At 54.9% G+C, this 24,116-nt stretch overlaps 1 protein-coding gene and 1 long non-coding RNA gene across 4 annotated transcripts in view; one reads left to right on the plus strand and one right to left on the minus strand.

Annotated features, from left to right (window-relative positions):
- Positions 1-526: 526 nt before the first annotated feature.
- On the minus strand, positions 527-1,473 carry LOC123286647 (uncharacterized). Its single transcript, XR_011503936.1, has 3 exons — positions 1,337-1,473; positions 1,054-1,143; positions 527-665 (listed from the first exon to the last, which is right to left on the minus strand). It is a non-coding gene; the product is annotated as an uncharacterized lncRNA (long non-coding RNA).
- A 147-nt stretch (positions 1,474-1,620) lies between these two features.
- RAB11FIP5 (RAB11 family interacting protein 5) overlaps positions 1,621-24,116 on the plus strand; it is a 38,894-nt gene continuing 16,398 nt past the window's right edge. For 2 of the 3 annotated variants that reach the window (XM_014836639.3, XM_014836643.3), the window contains exons 1-2: positions 1,665-2,268; positions 23,608-24,044. In XM_014836639.3, the coding sequence (XP_014692125.2) occupies positions 1,838-2,268; positions 23,608-24,044 (868 nt within the window). In that variant the 5' untranslated portion in view covers positions 1,665-1,837. Of the gene's footprint in view, positions 2,269-23,607; positions 24,045-24,116 lie in introns of all 3 variants that reach the window. The other variant, XM_014836638.3, reaches the window with a different exon arrangement.

Consider the following 24,116-nt stretch of genomic DNA (forward strand, 5'->3'; position numbering starts at 1 on the left):
TGGACTTGTGGTGGGCGTGCTCCCATCAGTCTCCTGTACTTGTTTCCCACATCCATACTCCTGGTGGAGGACCTGGCCTAGGAGACGGGATTTTGGCATCCTCTTCTCACAGCATAGCAAGTCAAGGGGTACTGCGGAGTCTCCCCAAGAAGAAATATAAGTTTCCACTATAAAGGTATCCAACAGAGGAAGCAAAATAATAGGAAAACCACCCAAGATTCAGGGAAGTGGGTGTGAGCAAGCTAAAACATTATCTATCAGAGCAGGAAGACAATGGATAGTGGCCAGTCCCGATAAATCCAGATACAGCTATGTAAGCATTTTACAGAGATATGGAGGTAACCACAGGCCTGAAAACACAGATGGCTATGTAAGTAGCTATTCCTGGATCTAGGAGTGGAGAGGGAGTTTTTTGCTTTTCATCAATAATTGCGTCTGTCCTATTTGATTTTTTTTTAGCTGTTACATTTTATTTAAAAATTATTATTTTAAAAGCACAGGCTCTGAAAGTAAAAAAAAAAAAAAACAAAAAAGTACAGATTTGGGAGTCATTTGTGTGGATTCATATCCCACCTCTGTCAGTTACGGATCTTGGGCAAAGTTAACTTCTCTAAGCTGCAATTTTATCTTCTGGAAAATAGGGATAAAAGCTCCACAGGGTTGCTCTGAGGATAAAATGAGGTAATACATATAAAGCGCACGAGCTAGCAACGGCCGAAATTCAGCATCTATAATCATTAGCCATTGTTATCATTATTAATAATAAGCCAAGCATGCAAGTAATACCCAAGGATTTGCACATAGTAGTAATGGGTGGAAGTAATTGTTTAAACCCCCCACCAGAGCCTATAATTTTCCCCAACTCGTGACGCATGAGCTCCAGCGCTCCCAGCGAACACTTAAATATTGATGCGGTTACTCATTTATTCATCACTCTGCTCTCCGCCGCAGTGTCCGCTGAGGGCGAGCCCAGCTCGCCCGCCTCCCGCGCCGCGCTCTCGCGGCATCCGAGGTCCCTCCCGCGCGCGGAGGTGGGAGGCGGCGGCGGCTCACCCGCTTCCACGTAGCAGATGCGAGGCCGTCACGTGGCGGAGCGGGAATCGCTTCTGGCTTCACGCGGGCATCGTCCCGGGCAGGGGTGGGCTGGAAGAAGGAGAGCGGGGTTCAAGCTGAGACCGGCAGCCGGGGTCCGCATCATCCCCACATACCCGCGCCAAGGGGATGGTCATCCTGGGAGGGGCGGGCCAGGGCAGTTTTAGGGCGAGGGCTTTCCGAAGCAGGGACGTCTTGAAGGAAGCTTTGGGACTAGCCGGGAGACGCGGAGTGGGAATCTCACACCAGGCGGGCGGTGTCGCGCTGCCCCCAGGCCAGGCGGGCTTTCACCGGTGCCCCCAGCCCGGGGCGGGGCCAACGCGGGAGCCCCGCCCACCCCTCTGCAGAGGCCGCGCGCCCCGCCCCCCGCTCCTCGCCGCGCTCGGCCGCCCTCTCCGGCTCCAGGCGGGTCTTCCGCGGCCGGGGCCGGGGCGCGGCGGTCAGCGGCCCCGCGGCACCGCCTTCTTGCCGCGCGGGGCCTGGGCGCGGGGCGCGGGCCGCGGGGCGGGGCCGGGGGCGGGGCGCTGACGTCGCGGCGCGGCCGGCGGCCCGGGAGGCGGGGAGGCGGGGAGGCGGCGGCCGGCGCGGCCCAGCCCTGCCCGCAGCTGCGGCGGCCGGGTTGCGGGCGGCGGCGGCAGCGCTCCCGGCCGGCTCCCGACCGCCCCCCGCCGCTGCCCGGTGTCTCACTTGGTCCGGGTGTCTGCGCCCGGTTCGGCCGGCCCTCGGCCGCCGCCACTTCCCCGCCATGGCCCTCGTGCGGGGCGCCGAGCCGGCGGCGGGGCCCTCCCGCTGGCTCCCCACTCACGTCCAGGTGACCGTGCTGCGGGCCCGCGGGCTGCGGGGCAAGAGCTCGGGCGCCGGCAGCACCAGCGACGCCTACACAGTGATCCAGGTGGGCCGCGAGAAGTACAGCACGTCGGTGGTGGAGAAGACGCCGGGCTGCCCCGAGTGGCGTGAGGAGTGCTCCTTCGAGCTGCCGCCCGGCGCCCTGGACGGCCTGCTGCGGGCGCAGGAGGCCGACGCGGGCCCGGCGCCCTGGGCCGCGGGCTCTGCCGCCGCCTGCGAGCTGGTGCTCACCACCATGCACCGCTCGCTCATCGGCGTCGACAAGTTCCTGGGCCAGGCCACCGTGGCGCTGGACGAGGTCTTCGGCGCAGGCCGCGCCCAGCACACACAGTGAGTGAGGGGCGCTGGCGCGCCGAAACGGTTAAAGGCCTCCCGGGGCGGGGCTGGCGGGGGAGCGGGACCCCGAGCCTCGGCCAGAGCGGTGCGCCCTTTGCCTCGCGCTCAAGGGCGTAAACCGACAGGTCGGTTCTTTGCATGTCTGGGGTCGCCTTCCGATCGCCAAATGTGCGCTGTGCTGCGCTCAGCCGCTGGTGGATCCTTGGGGAGGCCTGGGGGAAGTGTGAGCCATGGCCTAGCGTTAGGAGTAGATTGTCAAGTAAAGTTCGGAGTGGGATCCAGAGGCTCTTGGACTCCTCTAGAAGGGAAATCTTGGGGCCATTGTTAGTGCCTCCGGGCCTGTCTCTCTTTCCTGGAAGGGGAGGGGAACTGCAGGCCCCAAGCCCGGCCCGCAGGGGAGTGGAGAGGCGCTGCCTCGCCCTGGGGACGAGGGAAGGTGCTGTGTTGTCCTCGAGGGCGAGACTGAACGGAGGCGCCCCACCAAATCTGGAGACTGCAGAGGGCATCTGCTTCTTGTCTGGTGATCAGATGCCCTCTGCCGCCCAGAGACGCCCCCCAACGCCCTGCCCCTCTGTGTCCCTGGTCCAAGAACAGAAAAACCTCCTAAATAAGGGAAAGAAACACTTCAGTCAGACTTCAAGCGTCTTGTCTCTCCTGTGTGAGGTGAGGGCCGTGGCATGGTTAATGCACAGTAGGTGTAATCTCCCAGTCACTTCCACCTGGAAGGGCCAGTGAGTTTTTTTAATCATTTATTTTGGCAGTGTTTAACCTTCCCTGTATTAAGATCAAGGTTTCAGGCTTGGAGCCCCATTTCCTGTTTTGAGCTTGGGCAGGATCTGGAAGCCAGGCCTCAGGGCTGACAACTTGAATGGATCACTCAAGTGGTTAACTGGAGGTGACACCTTCCCTGGATGGGGAGGTTAAGGGGATGGGAGCAGGGGTGTGCCCTTGGTGAGGACAGATGCTGGAAAGTTTTCCCTGAGTGGAATGACATCCAACTGAGTAAATCTAGGAAGGCTTGCTGGAGGAGGAGGATGAGCCTGCTGCAGACCCAAATGGAAGCAGGATTTGCATAGAAAAGGATCTGACCTTGAATATTTTTTTCCAAAATGTGGGTAGGTAAGGGCCTTCGTGGCTCTTTGTGGCTTGGGGTGGGAAGCGGGTTAGCACAGGGGCCGGTTCTGGGCAGGGCTGTCATCTGGCTCCATCTCCCCCTCCCCTGGCCTTCTCCTCTCCTTCCCTCATGACTTGCTGTTTGGTTGCTGGGTGTGGGGTCATGTGGTGTAGCTTGGCCCTTGTTTTGTTTTTTTCCTCCCCTTTTCTGTCCTCTTCCCTCCTTCCTGGCTCAGGGACCCCAAGGGGGTGGGTGTGGGGCGGAAAGCTCTCTCCTGGATCTCTTAGCATTTTCTTTTTCCACGGAGCTTCCTGTTCCCAAATTCATTCCACCCGTCTTTTCCAGTCCGTCAACCAGCACTCAGCTATTCTGACCAGACTGGGTGGATGACACATCTGGGGGACAGACAAAAAAGTCTCCAGGCTTGTGGGGAGGGGCTTCTGTGAGGTCAGGGACTTGGGGAGCGCTTCTGTGAGGTCAGTGATGTGGGGAGGGGCCTTTGATTATTTTCAGTTCCTGCCTCTGGTTTCTTCCTTAGCTGAGCGTCTGTGCCTGTAGACCCAGCAGGGCTTGTTTGCAGCCAAGGACAGTCCGTCTTGCAGAATTTCTCTTGCCACCCCTTGATCTGAATGACGGCCTTACTTTACTTTATAGAAGTCGCATCTTTTCCAGCAGGATCTCTCGGCACCCACCTGGCTGCCTTTCTTTTGAGCATGGACCTGGGTTATTTATAGAACCTGGAGGGGCCAGGAGGGGAGAGGGGCACTTGTGGTGGGCAGAGGAACAGTCTGTGGAGTTGGCCTCATCTTATGATTCACTGGACCTAGCAGCATATCCACTGACAGAGGGTGAGAGCCACCACCCCCACGCTGGGCCCCACCTCCCACCTCTGGCTCTAATGGCCACCCCTGGGGGCCTTTCCTGGAGTACCCTGCATGAGCTGCTAAGACAGTGAGTCTGCACATTGTCCACGGGGGAGAGGGCAAGACGGAGAGGACCAGGGTCTATCCTCTTAGCTTTGGGTAATGGTGGAAAAGAACAGTAGCCACTCTTTAACTCCAGGAACCAGGGGTGTTGGTCACAAGGAGGCCAGATGGTAGTCCTGTGTTGCCGAGACAGAACCTGACTGGGGAAAGGCAGCCTCATGGTTAATAGGAGGGGCCTGTGGAGTTGCACGGAACGGATTCGGGTCCCAGACCTGCCATCTTGTGGCAAGTCAGATAAACTCTTAGTGCCTCAGTGTTCTCATCTGTAAAATGGGTCTAATTTACACCCTCACACAGTTGATGTAAGAGATGAACTAAGAGTGCGATTAAAGTACGTGGACATGATTGGTGGTCAGTGTTGGGGCTCCTCTCAGGAGCTGCTGTGTGTGGTGACGGTGGCGGCGGGGGTGCTAGGTGCCTCGACACCCCAAGGCTCCTTTGTCAGTGGGATGCTCTGTGAGGTGAGGGATTTCACTGGAGGCCTTCAAATAATTGAAGAGGAAATTCTCGAAACAAAACAATGTGATATATGGGGAAACTGATTATAACCCTCTCCCCTCGCTAAAGCCATAAGTGGGTCATCTCAGGTCTGAGAATCCTAAGAGATGCTTCTCTCCTATTTCCTTTCTGGTTTTTACCTCTGGCACCCAGCCTTGTCCTCCCCACTGGGTGCTCTGTGTGGGGTAAAACAGTCCCTTCTGTGAAGAGCCCCCGTTCCAGGCCTGTTGGATTGATGGTTAGAGCCTGGCCCCCTGGAAAGGCTGTCTGTGGGCTCAATTTGGGTTGGGAACAGTTTGTCTTTTTTCGTCACAAAGAGTGAAACTGTTGAGACCACGGGCAGGCTGCTAACTGGCCCCCGGAGAGGCTCTGTCGGCCCTGCCAGCCTTGTGCTGTTGATATAGTGGGGGGCGTCCGGGAGGCCTGTGGCTGAGGAGGACTTGGGTTGGAGACCAGAGTCATCTGCCTGGCTGGTCCTGGTGGCCTGAGACCTCCTTGAGAAGGGTGGGTTTGGGGGCACTGGAAGAGGCACCTGAGGGAAAACACAGCCTGCTGGCCTCAGGTCGGGACAGTCTTTCGGGGCTTCCATCCAGCCCTAAGCCTCTCGATAGTCTTCGTGTTACTGTTGTAGGCAGATGGCCTGTGACCTCACAGCCTTCTCTCCACTGATTTCCAGATGTGGCTGCTCCTCAGGAAGCGGCTGAGGCCACGAGGGTCCTTGGCTTCGGCTCGTGCTCCAGCCCCAGACCTGGACGCTCGTGGGGCTGCTGAGGCAGTCTGCTTTGGCTGCCCTGCCGGGGAGGGGTGTGGCTGTACTTAAACCAGTCATTAGGACGGAGGAGGCTCCGTCTCCTTTAGCTGTGAGGCAGTTTTTATTTGGGGTTGCTGGAGCAGTAGCGTCTCGGGAGCGGGGAGGGGTAGGAAGTGCCTCCTCCGTCAGACTGGGTGGCTCCTCCTGGCTGGCACAGCAGCTTCCCCTTCCCTCTGCATTTGGCCCTGGGCAGGAACCCCATCTCTGCCCTGTTCTCCCCTCCCTGTTGGCAGCTGGGGACGGGTGCCACTCAGCAGAGCCTCCACCCTGGGCGACCTTGAGGGCTGTCCATTTCCTCTGTCGGGGCTGCCTGCCACCCTGGTGCTGTGACGCTCTCACCCACGCTAAACAACTGATCTGCCCTCGTCCAGATGTTTCCCCTGCCCTCCCCACCCTGCGCCCGGACAGATAATTAACGCAACACGGGAGCTCTGTGTGCTCTCGGGAAATGAGTGCTCTATTTCGTTCCTTGTGCCCAGGGCCCGTCCTCTGCAAAACGGTGTGGTCGTGAAGCAGCTTTGCCCTTCCGCACGACCGCCTAATAAAACTACGTCCACGGGGCAGGTCCTTTATGCACCTGGCAGTCCTGCCTGGAAAGAGTCTGAGACTTTGCTCTTTCTGAGCCGGCTGAGGACCCCTTAGGTTATTTCTTCCCCCAGGATCAGCGGCAGCCAGGCAGGAAAGCTGGGCTTGGCAGGTCAAGCTGAGGCCCGGGCATGCGGCTGGGCCCAGGCCGCTCCTCAGTGAGCAGCAAGCAAGGCGGGGGTCTCTGCAAGTTCAGGTCCCAGGAGGCCGCGCTTCAGAGGAGCTGCATGGGGGAGGGGCTTTGTCACCGGCCACCTCAACCTTCTGCTGACCCCGGCCGGGGTGGGGGGCTGTGGAATCATCATGGAATTCCAATGTCAGGGCTAGAAGAGCACTTCATGTGGAATTGAGGCTGGGGAGGGAGAGTGACGTGCTGTCAGCTACTCAGCAATTAGCGGAGGGTGGGGCTCTGTGTGGTTTCTGTGAGGCCCTGGCGGCCTGCGGAGCTATAGGATTTGGGGTAAAGAAGAGACGTCATTTGGTGCCCTGTATGCATCCCAGGGTTTCTGTGGAAGTGTCTGTGGGGTGTGGGTGAGAGAGATACATTTTGGTCAGGATGGGGAGGGGCCTTGGGGCTTATCTGTGATCCTGGAGGGCAGTCTTGTCCAAAGTGCTGGGCAGAGGCCGAGAGGGGCCCCTAGGGGGGAGGCCAAAAGAATGGGAGGACATGGACACCCCAGCCTACGTGCCCGGAGGGTGCAGTCTCGTTAGGAGGATGGACCCCCGAATTTGCAGGAAGGGCCATATCCAGGTGCTGTATTTTGGGGCCTAGCCAGAAGCGCTGGACATGTTCAGAGTAGGACAGAGCCACTGGGCTCAGCTGTGGTCAGGGCAGGCCTCCTTGAGGAGGCGACAGGCACCAAAGACCTGTCAGGCTGGCCATCGGAGATCCTGTCTGCCAACCGCCTTCTCTGAGTTCCCACACCAGTAGCAGGTGGCACTCTGTTTTGGAGGGTTATTACTTCTGTGTTGGTCTAATATCATCCATTAAGCCCTTTCTAGGTGCTGGTACTGTGCGAAGGACTTGACTTACAAGAGCTCACGGCAATCCCTACAGGTGCAGCTACTAGAGTTGTGTTTAACAGATGAAGAACCGAGGCACAGAGAGGTGAAGTGACTTTTCTAGAGGCACACAGCACATGCCGGAGTTGGGATTTGGACCCGGGCAGCCTGGCTTCAGAGTCTGCTCTTCACTCCCACGCTGTGCTGCCCATCTCAGTTTTCCCCCACATCTCCCACAATTCAGCTCTGCTTAGGACCAGGTGCTCAGCCGCTGCCCTCCTGAGGGTTCCTCTCGCCTCCCCAAAGCCCCTCTCTGTGGTTAGGCTGGGGGCTCTGTGAGCATGCCCTGCGTCTCCTGTGTGAGGTCTTGGCTGACTGGGGTAAGCACGTTTGGTCTGCAGCTCGGCGTCTGTCTCGGAGAACGGGGCTGTTGCCTGGTACTTTAGGAAGGAGGGTATCACTGCCACCAGGGGTCTCCCAGGAGTGGGAGGAGGCCTGGGAAGCTCTGCCTTGGCCCCAGGCCCCCCTACCCTGGGGAGATTTGCTCCCACTGGCTTATGCAGTAGAGCAGGGCTTGGGAGCATCAGCAGACACAAGACTTCCTGACCTTTCCCGAGACATCACGTGCTGGTTTTACTGTGACAGAGCACGCCGAGTCGTCCGGTTCCTCCTCCTGCAAGCCTTGTAGTTGGCCTTTTTTTCTTTTGTTCAACATCTAGGAAGCAGTTACTGGGCAACCTTTGTGCCTAGGTTAGAGCTTTGGAGGAAAGGAAAGAGAGAAAATTTATAGGCCTAGAAGGGCGAAAATATGCCTGAGACAAGACTTACACAGGAAGGATAAGTAGCCTACAAAGCAGCATATAAAAAGTGTGAGAGAAGGAAAGGGTCAGATGAAGCATGAACTCACCGGGGGTGGAGTGATCAGGGTGGGCTGCCCGGGGGAGGCGGGACCTTGAATGACGGGTGAGGTGTGAGCGGGGCTGGGTGAGTTTTGGGGAGGGAGACTGCCCCTCCTGGAAGGGGAGGTGGTTCGGTGGGGCTGGGCCAGGGGAGGGAATGGAGGGGAGCCAAGCTTACTGACTTTCTCTACTTCTTATTTATTTTTGAGTAGTTCACCTGGTTCAAATTCTAAAGGTACAGAGGGTACACAAAAATCTCCCTCGCCTCGACCTTGTGTCACCTAGCTCCTCTTGGCAGAGGCAGCCAACATTACCAGTTCTTGTGTAACCTTCCAACTCATTCCTTGCATTTTTTTTCTTTGCTAGTTTTTTCTTGGTGAGGAAGATTGGCCCAGAGCTCACATCTGTTGCCAATAGTCCTTTTTTTTCCTCCTCCCCAAAGCCCCAGTACATAGTTGTATATCCTAGTTATAAGTCCTGGTTCTTCTATATGGGATGCTGCCACAGCATGGCTTGATGAGTGGTGTGTGGGTCCACACCCAGGATCCGATCTGGTGAGCCCCGGGCCACTGAAGCAGAGTGCATGAACTTAGCCATTATGTCACTGGGCCAGCCCCTCATTCTGTGCCTTTAAAGCCAAGACATTATGTATTTCCTTCTCCCCACCCTTTTTGTTCACACAAATGCAACATTCTCTACACACAGGCCTGTACCTACAGTCAGCTTGACGTCCCCACATAGGGGTGCTTGTTGTTTGTCTCTACCCGTTGTGGGTCTGAACTGAGACCCTGGCAAAGGGATGGCCACTACTTAGTTTTGTCCTCCGTGACCCAAGACTCCTGTTTCGGGTGAATATGGGGTTAGGAGCAAACTGGGGAGGAGGGTGTAGTTAAGTAGAATTTCTTCCTTGTTCCCCCATCTGCCAAAGAGCCCCTGGGAGAAGTCGTCTTGCTGGTTCTCTCCTTCATCCCGGGCAGGGTCATTGCTGGCAGTCCTGAGCTACATTGCTCCCACGGGGCTGATGACGAGCCTGTAAAAGGCCCTTGATAGACAGTAAACCCAAATCTTTATGTGTGGGTTGGCCTACTTTTCAGAGTGCTTTCCCGGCATCACCTCATTTCATTCCTCCCTGAGGGCAGGCAGGGTGACCCTCCTCTGTACAGATGTGAAGGAGACTGGGGTCTCAGGAGGTGGGATGACCTGACTGAGGTCACATGACTTGTTAGTGGCAGCCAGACTTCTGACGTTGAAGCCCAGTGCTTGCTTTTCTCCGTTGTGCCTTCAAATGTCCGTGCTCTCTGTTGCTGTCTGTGGTGGCTAGCCTTGTCTCCAGGCGTTTTTATAGCTTTGCCTTGGCCGGGTGAACGTGGCCACGTCCGAGGCAAGCTGGCGGTGACAGACCTTTGGAGCCTCCAGCAGAAGGAGGAATGAGGATCAGCGAAAAGTTTGTGCCCGGGAGGGAGAGGGTGGTGGACCTGGCTGGGGTCTGAGGTGAGCTGAGCGGGCCATGCCCAGGGAGGCAGGGGTAACCAACGAAGGGACAGTCTGGGCTCCGAGAGCTGTTGGTGCCAGGCACGGCGCCAGAGACGGTGATGAGAATCATCTTCTGGCCTGATGGAGGCAGGATCCTGTCCTGCGACTGTGTCTGCTTTGCGTTTTTACTGTAGATAGCAAATCAAAGGGCAGGTTAGGTTGTGGTTACAGGCAGCCAGAGGGGATTGGCCTGCGGCCACGTGCCTCCTGTCTGATGGAGTGTAGGGAGGGCTGCTTTTGTGGGGATCCAGGGGCTGGAGGAGACTGGGGGAGAGGTTTCCAGCTGTCTTTCCAAACTCTGAGTAATCACAGTTTTACTTGGCCCTTCTCCCTGCCCCTAACTGGCTTGTTTTATCAGCCCTCTTTACAGAGGTGAAATGACTAGTTTAAAACCACTTAGTAAGTCAGAGCCAGGACCAGAACCCAGGTCTCCCATCTTCCAATCCACTAGAGTTTTCCCACTATGCCCTTAAAATAATTTTTATTTTTAACTTATTTTGGGGACTAGCTGAGCCCCGCCAATTCTGTCTCATTCATCCAGCAGGCGTTAGAAGGTGTTCCATATATCAAGGCCCTGTCCCTGGGTTGTGGGGGATAAAAGGGCCGGCCGGTAGCGTAGTAGTTAATTTCCTGCACTCTGCCTCGGCGTCCAGGGGTTCACCCGTTTGGATCCCAGGTGTGGACCTACATGCTATTCATCAAGCCATGCTGTGGTGGCATCCCAAATACAAAATAGAGGAAGATGGGCACAGATGTTAGCTCAGCGACAGTCTTCCTTAAGCAAAAAGAGGAAGATTGGCAACAGGTGTTAGCTCAGGGCCAATCTTCCTGACTGGGGGGAAAAAAAGTCAATAAGAGTCCCTGCTGTCCGTAAGTAGTATGAGTGCAGGGTAGAGTGGCTTTGCCGGAGTGCTGCTGGAGGGGGACGAACGGGGGTTGCTCCCGGCCCCTCATACCTTCCCCATTGCTCCTGTCTTAGTTTAGGAATTTTTTTTTTTTTTTTTTTTTTTACCTCTGCTCTGTTATCATAGCTTTGGCTGCCTTTTTATAAGCCAGAATGCCAGTTTATTAATTGGTGGTGAGAAATCACTGCTAAGGCGTAAGGAGTTGCTCGGGTCTGCCTGGCCATGCGACCTGCCCCTGGCTGTGCTGGCCTCCTGCTGGTCTCGTGGCCTCGCCTCTCTGCTGTCTCTTTCCCTCTTCCTGCAGCCCAGTATGCATCAGGTCATGTCCTGGTTTTGTATCCTGGAGTGCTCTTCAGGGCCCAGAATAAAGTTACCACTCTTTAGTGTGATGTTCCTGGCCATCTTCTGTCTGCCCCAAAGCACCTTTCTGCTGTCTTCACCTGTCCAGCCCTGGGCACCTGTGTATTCTGTTCCTTCCACCTGGAAGGTCTCCTTGCCCCCCTGCTTGCCTCCTTCCTACCCATTGTTCAAGGCCCAGTATAAATGCCATGTCCTTTACTACCCCCTCCCTAAATCATCTTACTACTCCCCTTTAACCTTCTTGCACACTTTATTTGTGCATTTTTGTGGTGTTGATCGCCTTCCTTTATTTATGTGGCTATCTTGTTTCCCCACCAAGATGTAAGCTTCTCCAGGAGGCTCCCTTTCTTGTTCCTGGCAAATACTCGGGAAATGTTTTGAGCGGAGGCCTGGCTGAGGCCCCTCTGGTTGGGTGGAATTTCACTGGTGAGTTCCCTGTGCTTCTAAGACCTTGTGAGTGTCAGGGTAGGCTGTGGGGACCCCATGGGCCAGGCCCTGTGCTGGGGCTGTTGCCGTGAGTGGGCAGGGCTGAGCTCACAGGTGGGCACAAAGCTCAGAGACCAGGAGCGGGGCTCAGCCGTGGGATGAGGAGAAAAAGCCTGGTCCCAAGGCTACCCCCGACCTCCACAGGGTCTAGTCAAAGTGCAGCGTTAGTCTGTGTGGGACCAGAAGGAAAGTATGAATGAGCCCGTGTTCCCTAAATGCTTTGATACGCATCTCCAGCCATCGCCGACAGATTCGGATGCTTTTTAAAAAACATAACCATAATGCCCTTATCACACACATAAAATCAACAGTTCCTTAATTATCATCCAGTCTCCAGTCTGTATTCAAATTTCCTTGATATCAGCACTCTCTCTTCATGGGTGGCTTCCTGAGTCACGATCCAAATAGGGCTCCCGCACTGTGCCTGGCTGTTTGGTCTCCCAGGATAACAGTTCCCTCCCTCTTTGTGTCGGACCCCTACCTGATGGAGGAGCTTTGTCCCTGAGAATATCCCGCACTGTGGCTCCCGCTGATGGGTTCCTCATGACGCCCTTCCCCTGATTCTCTAGCCCCTGAGCGCTAGTCGCTAGGTCTGGAAGGCCCCTTCCTCACGCCCCGCGTCCTGGCCCCGCGTCCTGGCGGGAGTCCTTCCCCAGCTGGCTGACTCCCCTGCGAGGCCTCACTGTCTGCGTCTCATCTTCAGTGAGGTCCAGATTAAGTGGGTTCTGGGCTATTAGCCCCACCCAGCCCTTATGAGGTTCTCCATCGCCCTTTGTCCCAGTGGTTTTAGTATCCACTGATGATTGCCACCTAGGTCTCCAGTTCTGTCTCTTCTTCCACATCTTCAGGAATCTGCCATAAGGAGGAGCTTTGTCTCTCAATTATTTGGTCCCTCTCCATAGGAACAGCAGGCTGGCACAGTTCACTCAGGGATAGCTGGAATGGCAATTCTCTGCCACTATTTTTTACTTAGTGATGACTTTCAAATTAAAAACCTACCCTACCCCGGATAGTGTGCATGACACCACTCATTTACGTGGCAGGAGTTTCCTGCCAGAGCAGACATTGCAGGGCAGCCTGGGGGCGGTGGGGACACGGTGGCCCACCTCTGAAAGCTGCAGGCCTTTTGAGGGCAGGTGATTTAATCTACACAGCATCGCTTGAGATGGCCGACAGCTGGCCTGGAGCAGGAATCTGGGGCGCACAGTGTTATGGACAGGTATCTTAGTGTTTTCTCCCACACTTTCCCCTGACATCTCATTTTTGAGTCCCACGTTTTCTCCACTCTGGAACCCTGCAGCCCCCAAATTTGTACGAACTCTCTCAGGGAAGCCAAATGGGGAGAATGGGGCTGGAAAGGGAGAACTGGATTAGCATATCTTTCCTCTCCTTCACATTGGCTCCTCCCTTTCCCTTCTAGAAGATTCTCCAGCTAGCACATTGGGCAGCACAGTTGTCTTTCCTAAGGGCCTCTTGGCTTCATTTGCCTCAGGGGGTGGGGTTTGACTCCTGCAACTGTCAGCTTGCAGGCCGCTCTAGCTGTTCACTAGCCTGAGGGGAGGCCTGTCTCTGAAGAGGCAGGCTGCAGCCACAGCCAAAAGTGAGAAGCTGCAGACCTGGTGGGCTGCAGCTGTAGCAGTTGAGGACCAGCCCCAGGGAAGTTGGAGGTTGTGCTGTTGGGGCCGTGAATCAAACAAGCCCTCGGAGCAGCCTCCTCCCCAGCTGGCAGGTGCACTTGGCTGTTTTTGTTTCCCTGGAGTCACCTTCACTGGCATGCAGGGTGTTTGAAGGGCAGACTGAGCACTGTAGCGTGACGTGGGAGCCTCGGGGCCTCTGGCCGGCTTCTTGCCCCTTGCCGGGCCTTCCCAGGCCCCTGAGTAGGAAATGGGGCACAGCACCTTTCCTCTGCTTCGAGATCTCAGTGATTGCCATGGACCTAGTGGGCAGAAAGGGGAAGACGTGCCCTCCTGCTGCCTCTGCCCTCCTTACTGTGAGCAGCTGTGCTTGGCCCTCTCCGTGCCGAGAACCACTTTGGTATCTGGGGAAGCCTGTAGACCCCTTCTCAGAACAAGATCTCTAAATATATAGGATTACAAAGTACACCAATGATAATGAAGCACATTGATCAATATATTAAAACATTAATTATGGAAATGTTTGCTAAAGTAACATGTGTTTTATTACTATATTAAATAAGATGATCCAGTGGTGCTCTAATAACTTGAGAGTTCAAAGCAGTGATGAAGGTAAACAGTATTTTGTGACATCTGCAACGTCTGTAGTGGGATGTGAAGGTACCTGCTTTCTCTTGGTGACACACGCGTAGGTACTGCTGCTGTACTACTCCTGTTGCAAAAATTCATAATTGGAAGAAATGCTAAATTTCAGATAGAGGTTAGGGGAGATAAAGATGTAATTTATCTCCCGTCTAACACATACCGCCTGCTTTAGAGAAATAAGGGGGTGACTTTGGACTCCTTGGCTGGGCAGGAAGCTTGGGCCTCTGGGCTTGGGTATGTGTGTGTGTGTTGTACTTGCACAGGGAGGCAGTCTAGTGCAGTGATCAGGGCTAGGGGCTCTGGAGACAGGGAGCCTGAGTTCAAATCCCGGCTCTCCTACTTATTAAAAATAAGTGAGTCACTTAGCTCAACGGGCATCTCTGCGCCCAGTGTCTGCGTCTGCGAAAATGTCTGAGCTGACACTCCTGTGGCATTTCCCATGTGCCAGGCCCTGTTTTCTGAGTGCTCCACACATAATCCACTTAATCCTCATAGTGGTCTGTGAGGGGAATGGACGTCCATTACCCCCGTCTTATAGACAGGTGTGGAAACTGAGGCAGGAAGAGATGAGGTGACCCGCTCAAGGTTACATAGTGGCTAAGTGGTGGGGCTGGGACTTAAAGGAGGCAGCCTGGCTCCAAAGTCCATGCCAGGAGCCACTCTCAGGGTCTGCCTCCCACACCTACCTCACAGAGCTGTGAAGAGGATTAGTGAGGTATAATTTGGTGTGTTGAGTGCGTAGGATAGAGCCAGCATGCAGTAAGTGCTAACTGAGATATGTGGTTGTTAATGGTGATAAGATTCGTGGCCTTTGAGGCCTAGTGATGGGGTACAGTGGGATCAGCAGCCCCCCTCCATTCTCGGGGCTGGGTACTTCTCAGGTCTGGTTGGTCTTCTCTCAGGGAAGTTAATAAGATTCTTAGCTCAGAGATGACAGGTGAGGGTGTCAGGGTTAAAGAAGGTCCCCTGTTGGAATTGTCCCCTTGAAGCCTGGCACCTGTGGCTCCTGCCCTCAGGAGGCACCTGTTGGGGGTGGTGGGCACGGAGCCTCCTCTTTGCTCTTTGGGAGCTTCTAGTCTCATGGGTAAGACCCATGGGTTTGTGATGATAGAAATGTTACACAATTGTTCAGTTGTGAACAGGACAAACAAGTTCAATTCATAGATAATTTGTTAGTTCATTGGACAAATATTTAAGTGTCCACTATTTTAAGTGCTGGGGAAGCAGAGACGTGCCGAATCAAGTTGCCTCCTGTGGAGCAGGGGAAGACAGCCGTTAAGCAGCTGTGTATACATGCATCATTTTACCGTCTGGGACACACGCACAAGTGCACGCACACGCACAGTGTCAGGTAGCATTAAGTATGCTGAAGAGATAAAAGGGGGTGAGGGGCAGTTGTAGTTGGGGCACTCAGGGAAGACTGAGGAGGTTCAGGTGAGCTGATTAGAGTGAGGGAACCGTGGCCCGAGATCTGGGCCTGTGTCTCAGGCAGAGAGAAGAGCAGGTGTGGTGGCCTTGAGGTGGGAACATGCCTGATGGGGTCTGGGACACCGGGAAGGCCAGCGTGGGATGAGAGACGCAGAGTCACAGGAGCCGGGACCCAATAAATGGGTCCTCTCCACCATTCCAAGGAGGGGCGTGATGAGCTCCGGTTTCACCTGTTTGCTGGGTGGAGCGTGGATGGCAGGAGGCGGGTAAGCAGGCTGCTGGTGGTGGACTGCACTCTAGCAGTCAGTGGTGAGAGGGCTTGAGTTCTGGATATAGTTTGCAGATAGAGCTAAAAGAGTTCAAAGTTTAGATGTGGGGTGTGAGGGGGTGTGGGTTTGGGGTCTGAAATAAGTGATGTGTAGGGCTCAGGAAGGGGCGTGATTATTTGGGTCGTAAACTGAATTTTGGACTGATAAGAACTGGGGACAAGTCACATGTGCCTGGGCCTGTGGCTGTCACGCCCGTCTCCCATCTGGTCTCTGACAGGAACCGCCCTGGCCCTTGCGTCTGTGTTTGGCATCTGCCCTTGGTCTGCTCTCCCGGCATGCTGGGCCTTTCCAGTTACGGTGTGTGGCAGCTTCATTTCCTGAGAGGTGGGTGGAAGCTGGGTGTGGTGGGCCTGGGAGCCCTGCTAGCAGGAATAACTAGAGCCATTGTCTTGGTAACAGTGGGGGAACTAGCCCCCGACCCCTTCCATCCGACCTTTGTCCTCTGCCCCTGCAGTAGGGGGGTGGTCCGGCAGGGGAGGAGGCTGAGGGCTGAGTCCTAAGTCCGCACTGGGCCTGCTGGACTTTGTCAGGCCCAGGGAGCTGGGGGAGGTAGAGCTGCTGAGCAGGGGGCCTTTAGGAGCTTTCCCATGGTTCCGCCCTCGCAGGAATTTGGGACCCTCATGGCTGTTGGGGTAGGCTGGGCTGCTCTCAAACAAGGTTTTCATGGCCTGGGGACTAGTCAAAACCTTGAGATTCTCTTAATGACCTGTCAGAGCTTCATCCTCCTGGGATTGTGCCAGCCCTTCCAATGGGTTTCTGGTCTTCATGCCCCATCTCCACGCCTCTTCAGGAGTCTGAGGTGTACGTCCAGGCCTTTTCCAGCCTCTCTCCTCTCGGGGCATCCAGAGGCTCAAACGTTTGCACTCAGTGTGATGAGAAATGCTACACCTTAAAGGTTAAGGGCACGCGCTGGGAGTTAGGCATCTTCATGTTCAAGTTCCAACTCCATCACTTACTAGCTGTGTGACCCTGACCAAGCCACAGACCTGCTCTGTAACTTGGTTCCTCCTCTGCAGACTGGGGATGGTGGACCCTGTCTCCTGGCTGTGTGGGTAGTAGAAGAGGAGCCTGATGCGCTGCGAGCATCAACAAGCCTAGCTCTGCTGATTCCCTAGCCCTGTCACGCGTTTCCCTCCGCTCAGGTGTGGTCCACAGGCCAGCAGCAGCACAAGCATCCCCTGGAAGCTGGGCAGAAATGCAGCCTCTCAGGCCCATGCACACCCACGGGGTCAGAGCTGCGTTTTAACCAGACCCAGTGCTCCTTTTACACTTGGCAGTTTGAGAGGCGCTGATGTGCGTCCCTCCTGAGTAGCAGCGTCTGTAGCAGTGCATGGCAAGGACATCAGGGTAAGGAGTTTTCTCCTACCGCTGCTTTCCTGACGGTGCCCATTGTGTCTTGGCTGCAGTTGCACCCAGGACGAGTCCTAGATAATTATCATCTTTGTCAAACTGTTGTCTCCTGAGCACGTGCTGCCTGGGCCTTGGAGAGTTCAGTGCCCCAGACAGGGCAGGAATCCAGGTGGGTGCAAGGTGGAGCCGTTGAGAACCTGCAGTGAAGGGTGTGTCAGCTGGTGATTTACATGCTGTTGGGGCCGAGGAACCCAGCTCTGAGGACTGGGCAGGTGTCAGGGGAACTGTATGGGGGCAGAATCACCGTCCCTCCTCCTGTCTCCACCAGAATGCTGTTTCAGGAGTGGTTTCATGGAAAAGAGCCCTTGTTCGTTTTAGCACTCTTTATTTATAGAAAGTGCTTAGTGGTGCCCGCCCCTCCCCCATGAGCGTGTTCCTCTGGAAGACAGCCTTCTCGGGGAAGGGGGGGGCGGGGATGAGCATGTCCAGGGTCAGTCCTCTCAGAGGAAGCTGGTCCTCGACTTTGGAAGGCAAGCCTTAGGCCGGCAGAGGAGAGACACAGGTTTCTCCTGGGTATTGCCTGAGTGTCGATGATGAACCCGGGTGGAGGAAAGTTGGTCGCTGATCTGTGAAGTGATGTAATCAGGCAGGGAACATCCCACTGTGGTTCTCACATGGGGTCTGGTGGATTCAGTCACTTGAGGAGGGATGCCTGCCCCCCCCTTTAAAAATATAGATTCCCAGCGCTGGCCCTTCTGGTTCAGTAGGTTTTAGGTGCTGCCTTGGTGTGACTAGATTTAAAAGAAATCCCGTGCTGTTGCATGGCAGGGTTGGGTGCCAGAGCTGTAGGGCTCTGAAGATGAGGGCTGTCTCATGAGCCGCCGTCTACATGTGCGTTGGGGCTTTGGTCAAATCCTGGCTGATTCTGGCTGGGTCTCAGCCGTGGATGGGAGTGACAGGTCAGGCCTCAGCCTGAGCCTTGGAGTGGGAGTTCCTAGAGCTGCAGTAGCCCAGCCATGCTCAAAACCGGAGGCCAGCGTGGGAGACCCGGCTGCTCCTCCCACCAGCCATCTCCTCTATGGCCAGTCCTGGGGAATTTGGGGGATGTTTGTTAGGGGAGCCAGGAATCTGAAGGTGAGGCACACTGCTCAGAGTTAAAGATGTGAGAACAAGACGAGTCCTGGGAGCTCACAGCTCTGGGAGAGAATGACAGTACTCAACGGGAAGCGTTGGTTCCCTGCTGACCAGGCGTTGGATACGTCATCCTCTCAGCAGCCTTGAGAGAGTGGTATCTGCAGTGGATGGCCGAGGAAACGGAGGCTTAGAGAAGTAACCCCATAAGTGAAGGTCACACGCTGGTAAGGATGCAGAGCCCAGCTCTGAGCCAGAATGTTCTGCTGCCACGTGCATCCCAGTGAGAGCAAGGGGTGGTCACAGCAAGGCGGAAACGGGGTGGGGGCCGGCAGTGTATCCCTGAGGCCTTGTAACATCTCAGGCTTTACTGCCATACATTATTTCTTTACTTTGGAGCTGTGTGCCCCAGGGGTATACTCAGTAATATCCTCGGGCAACACAGTCCGGCTAGGGAGACCCTGATACCCAGAAAATGACAGTACCATGTGGTCATGGAGCAGAGTGCATCCAGATCTGGTTGTAGAGTTTGCTTCAGAGTATGTATGCCTGGTTGGAAGGAGGAGGGATTGGACCAGGCCAGGATGGTGGCAGCTGAGAGAGCCTCCTAGAGGAGGTGGGACTTGAACTAGGCCACAGGACCCTGTTGTCACGTTCCCCGTCGCAGCCTCGATCTGTAGGGATGAGGTGCTCAGAGCCTCTTTGCTCTGGGGTCTACTGCGGGGTGGGGGGGGGGGCGCTCTGTAAAGAGAAAGTCTCTGTTGTTTCACTGAAGGATCATCAGTCCATGTTGGCAATGTTCGTGGCCTCCTAGTCTCCAGTGGACCGTGTGCTGCCGTGCCTGGCAGGTCTGGGGTCTTGGGGGGCCGTCTGGACAGGCAGGAGGAAGCAGGAGCAGCAGGTGGGAGGGAAGGATGCGCCCTTGGTCTGGGAGCTGGTGGTTGTGTGGCCTTGCCATCTCAGCCTGTGTGGGTCACACTCCTGGGAGAAGGCCTGCTCTGGTCGAGTCCTAGGGGCACTCAAAATGCCTGGCAGGGTCCAGCTCCATCCTGCCCCGGACTGGTAGGGAGATAGATGGGAGACTGTGGCTGGGGGTCCAGAGGCAGGTCCTAGCTATTCTCAGCCTCACTGTTCTGGATGGAGGAGTCTCAGAAAATGGTGAGGAGAGTCTTTTCTTTTCCCTCTGGCTTCCCTGAAAAGCAGGTCTAGAGAGAGAACCCCAAATTCCCTGGGGAAGAGCAGGAGAAGCAAGGGTGACCTTATAGAGGAGGGGGTTGGGAGGGCAGGGAACAGGGGTCCTTTGGGCAGAGGACCCAAGCCTCCCCCTGGGCTTGTGATGCCTCCTCCCTTCATCTGAGGGATGTGGGGAGAGGTGGGCAGCCCATTCTGTGGCTCAAGCAACTGGGGAGATAAGATAGGAACAGGCCTTTTCCTGTCTCTTTTTCCTATTATGACAGTAATGTATGCTCCTTATAAAACATTCAAACAGGACAAAAATAGACAGTGTCAGAAGTGATAGTTCCCTGCAGACTCACCCCCAAGAGATAACCATGGTCAATGCTGTGATGTAAGGAGTGTTGACCAGCCGGGGCCAACGGCCCCTGACCTTTAGGCCCTAGCAAAGAATGGCTGTGCTTACTGATTCCAGTTACTTAAGGCTTGCTGGCTTGGGGCTGGAGTCCATATGCTTCTGTTTTGCCCCACCTCCCAGGATCTTCCTGTGCTAAATGGGGCCTAGTCTGGGTTTGGGGAAAGTGACTGGGGCTTGGCCTTTAAAGAGTCAAAGTTCAGGCCCAGGGTGGGCATGCGGTTGAGAAAGTAGGGATGTGAGGATGTTGATGCTAGCTGGTTCATCCTTCTAGTAAACGTCCCCCTTGGCCCCAGACATCCTCACACACATTTCTTCTGTCTGTCTCTTAGCTCTCTTCTCCCCTCACTTCTCCCCGCCTTGCCTATGTCTTTTCTCCCTGCCCCTGTTTATTATGGGAGCACAGAGGTGTGCACACACAGCCTCTGAGCATGGCTTCTGAGCCCTCCCTGCTTACCATCCCGACCCAGCCTTCCCAGGGATGGTCTCTCAGGTTTGGGAGAGAAAACCAACAGAACAGCCCAGGCTCACTCTGCTCAGGCCGTCAAGTGGGTCACCAAGGAGAGGCCAGGCACATAGCACATGAGAGGTTAGTCAGGATGGACTCTTGCAGAGGGATGCAATTGGAGGTGCCCCTGCAAAGGCCTTTTTTTTTTTAAGTTTCAACATTAAAAATAACCATCACCACTACCACCACCACCACCAAGCCTTTGCAGTGACTTAATTCTGGACATTTGGATGTTTAGGGATTTTTCATACAAAAGATCCCTGACTCCCAACTCCTTTATGTCCATGAAAAGCTCAGGGGGTTGGACCTGTGGGGGAGGCAGATCTTAGGAGGGGGATGACCGCCATAGCAGTGACTGAGGCATGTGGGGTGTGGTGTAGTGTGTAGTGCTGTGTGGTATGGTGTGTGAGGTGTAGTGTGTAGTGCTGTGTGGTGTGGTGTGTGAGGTGTAGTGTGTAGTGTTGTGTGGTGTGGTGTGTGAGGTGTAGTGTGTAGTGTTGTGTGGTGTGGTGTGTGAGGTGTAGTGTGTAGTGTTGTGTGGTGTGGTGTGTGAGGTGTAGTGTGTAGTGTTGTGTGGTGTGGTGTGTGAGGTGTAGTGTGTAGTGTTGTGTGGTGTGGTGTGTGAGGTGTAGTGTGTAGTGCTGTGTGGTGTGGTGTGTGAGGTGTAGTGTGTAGTGTTGTGTGGTGTGGTGTGTGTGATGTGAGATGTAGTGTGTGGTATGGTGTATGTGATGTGTAGTATAGTGTGTAGTGTTGTGTGGTGTGGTCTGTGTGATGTGAGGTGTAGTATGTAGTGTTGTATGGTATGGTGTGTATGGTGTAGTGTGTGGTATGGTGTATATGTGGATGGTGTAGTGTGTAGTGTTGTGTATGATGTGTGGTGTAGTGCTGTGTGGTATGGTGTGTATGTATATGGTGTAGTGTGTAGTGTGTGGTATAATGTGTATGGTGCAGTGTGTAGTGTTGTGTGGTATGGTGTGTGTAGTGTGAGGGGTGTGTGTGTGTGTGTACTGAGGCACTTTGAGCCCTCAGTGACCGCTGTGACCACCTCTACTAGGTTTTATTCCACCTTCACGCTTGATTGGCTGGGTCTAGAATTCTAGGCTAGAAGGCTTTCCCACAGAATTTTGAAGGCATTACTCCATGTGGTGCCCAGTGCTGCTGCTGAGGGCCCGATGCTCTTCTAATTCCTGAATGTGTGAACCTGTCTCCCCTCTTTGGAAGCCTTCAGGGTCTCCTTTTTATGCCTGGTGTCCTGATACCTCACAGTGATACCAGATGACTGGGGCTTTCTTTATTTGCTGTGCTGCCTCTGTATGGGCCCTTCTGTGCTGGAGCTCCTGGCCCTCAGTTCAGGAAAACTTTCTTGTATTATTTCTTTCATAGTTTCTTCCTCTTTGTGTTCTCTGTACACACTCTCTCTTTTCTTTCTTTCTTTCTTTTTTTTTTTGGTTAGGAAGACTGGCTCTGAGCTAACATCTGTTGCCAATCCTCCTCTTTTGGCTTGAGGAAGACTGGCCCTGAACTAACATCTGTGCCAGTCTCCCTCTACTTTGTATGTGGGTCGCCTGCCACAGTATGGCTTGATGAGCAGTGCAGGTCTGTGCCCAGGATCCGAACCCACAGACCCTGGGCCATTGAAGTGGAGCACGCCAAACTTAACCCTTGTGCCACTGGGCGGCCCCTCTGTTTTCTTTTTGTAATTGATAGAGTTTCTTTTTTAGAGCAGTTTTAGGTTTACAGAAAAACGAATAGAAAGTACAGAGAGCTCCCATGTATTCCCTCACCACCCCACCCCGCCCCAGCTTTTTCTGTAATTAACGTCTTGCGTTAGTGGGGTACATTTGTTACAGCTGATGAGCCAATATGGATACCCTACTATTAATTAGAGTCTGTAGTTTACATTAGGGTTCGTCTTTGTTTTATGTTCTGTAGGTTCTGACTAACATATAATGACATGTATCACACAGCATAGTTTCACTGCCCTAAAAATCCCCTTTGAGTTGTTGATTTTCAGGTTGCTCTGCTTTTTTCTTGTCTTATGGATGGGAGAGATGACTCCCAAGCCCCTCACATGGGAGCAGACGCTGCTTTCTTTTTGGACTTTCCAGTGACTTGCTGGTGAACCTCCTTGGATTGACCTCTAATAATTGCTTCATTTTTGTCCTTCTACTTTTGGGGAGATTTCCTCCAATTTATCTTGGAATGTTCTATTTCAGCTCTTCTGTGCTGGGGAGGTTACGCATTCTGCGTGTTGCTGTGAGAAAGGGGCTGAGTTTCAGTCATTCCTGTTTTCAGCCCTGCACCTGACCCCTGCATTGGGCTTTGTGTCCCTAAGTCCAGAGCCTTTCCGGTTCAGGTTCTCTGTGAGAGCTCTCTGCTCATATCTGTAGGAGATGGGGCAGGCTGTGACCTGGCTGAGAGGAGGAGGAAGGGGACCTGTGGGGCCGTAGCTGTTCTGCACGGAGGCTGTATGGCGCCGCCAGGCAGGCAGATCGGATTAGTCGGTCTTCCTTCTCAGGCCTCTTCCTGGGAATCTGAGTGGTCGGGGAGTAGGATTTGGGAGGCAGAGGAAGGAAGGGCTCCGTGCACACCCCTCCCCTGTAGGGTGGGCTCCACCCACCCTGTGCAGCAGTCACGTGTTAAGGGTCCCTGGGAGGGTATAGTGGGAAGAATGTGGGCTTTGGCGTGATAAAAACCTGCTCTGAGTCTCCCCGCTCCTTCCTGGCTGCTGGTTCCTCGATGAGTTACTTTACTTCTGAGCCTCGACCTCCTGATTGTAAAATGGGGTAGTGTGTCTGACCCCTCAGGCTTGTTGTGAGTGTAACCGAGAGTGAGATGAGAACCCTGCCTCCGTTGTAGTTCTCACAGTAGATGCTCAACAGATGCGGGTGCTCTTTCCCTCCCCTGGGTCTCTTACTTAAGGCTCCTTTATGCTGTTCTGGTCTGCTCCTCCATCTTGCAGAAGTGTTCCTGGCAGGGCTTGGGGTGAGTCAGTGAGTGGGTAAGGGGTGTGTGTGTGTGTACATGTGTATGTACACTAGTGTTCCTGGCCCCAAGCCCCTGGGTGAGTTGTTCTTTCCTGGGCTCACGGGTGGCTCAGAGCAGAGCTTTGGCTGGGAGTGGTCAGAGATGATGTAAACAGGGGAAAATGTGGGTAGGTCTGTTTATACCAGGGCCTGGAGATGTAAGGGTCCCTCCCAGCCCCAGCTTGCCCTTCTGGGCCTCAGAATTTCAGAGGTAGGGAGATGGGGTGGGTGGGGGAGGTGTCTCTGAGCTCTGGGGAAGGTGCTGGGGCCGGAGGGGGGCATGGTATGGTAGCCACTGCCCCGCCCAGTAGCACTGGGGAGCTGCCCCTACTCAGGATGTGGTTTTCTCCACCATGGAAAAGTTGCAGTTTCTCAGCTCTGCCTGTGGCCTGGAAGGCAGGGCCTGTGTGTCAGAGCAGGAGCCTGTGGGGAGAGGCTGCCATGGCCCCCATGGCAGGGAGGGGCTCTGTGAGGTGCCCGTGACCAGCTTGGCCGCGCTCCTCCTCTCACAGGTGGTACAAGCTGCACTCCAAGTCAGGCAAGAAGGAGAAGGAGCGTGGCGAGATCCAAGTCACCATCCAGTTCACTCGCAACAACCTGAGCGCCAGCATGTTCGACCTGTCCATGAAGGACAAGCCACGGTCCCCCTTCAGCAAGATCAAGGACAAGATGAAGGGCAAGAAGAAGTTCGATCTGGAATCCGCCTCTGCCATCCTTCCAAGCAGCGCTGTGGAGGATCCTGAGCTGGGCAGCCTGGGCAAGATGGGCAAAGCCAAAGGCTTCTTCCTCCGCAACAAGCTGCGCAAGTCGTCTCTGACACAGTCCAACACCTCGCTGGGCTCGGACAGCACCCTGTCCTCGGCCAGCGGGAGCCTGGCCTACCAGGGCCCGGGCGCCGAGCTCCTCACCCGCTCGCCCAGCCGCAGCAGCTGGCTGTCCACCGAAGGGGGTGAGTGAGAGAGCGAGGGGCCGTGCCTCCCTGGGGAAGGCAGGGGGCGGGCTGTTCCCTCAAGGTGGTAGG

Source organism: Equus asinus, chromosome 6, assembly GCF_041296235.1.
Source record: "Equus asinus isolate D_3611 breed Donkey chromosome 6, EquAss-T2T_v2, whole genome shotgun sequence".
Lineage (NCBI taxonomy): Eukaryota > Metazoa > Chordata > Mammalia > Perissodactyla > Equidae > Equus > Equus asinus.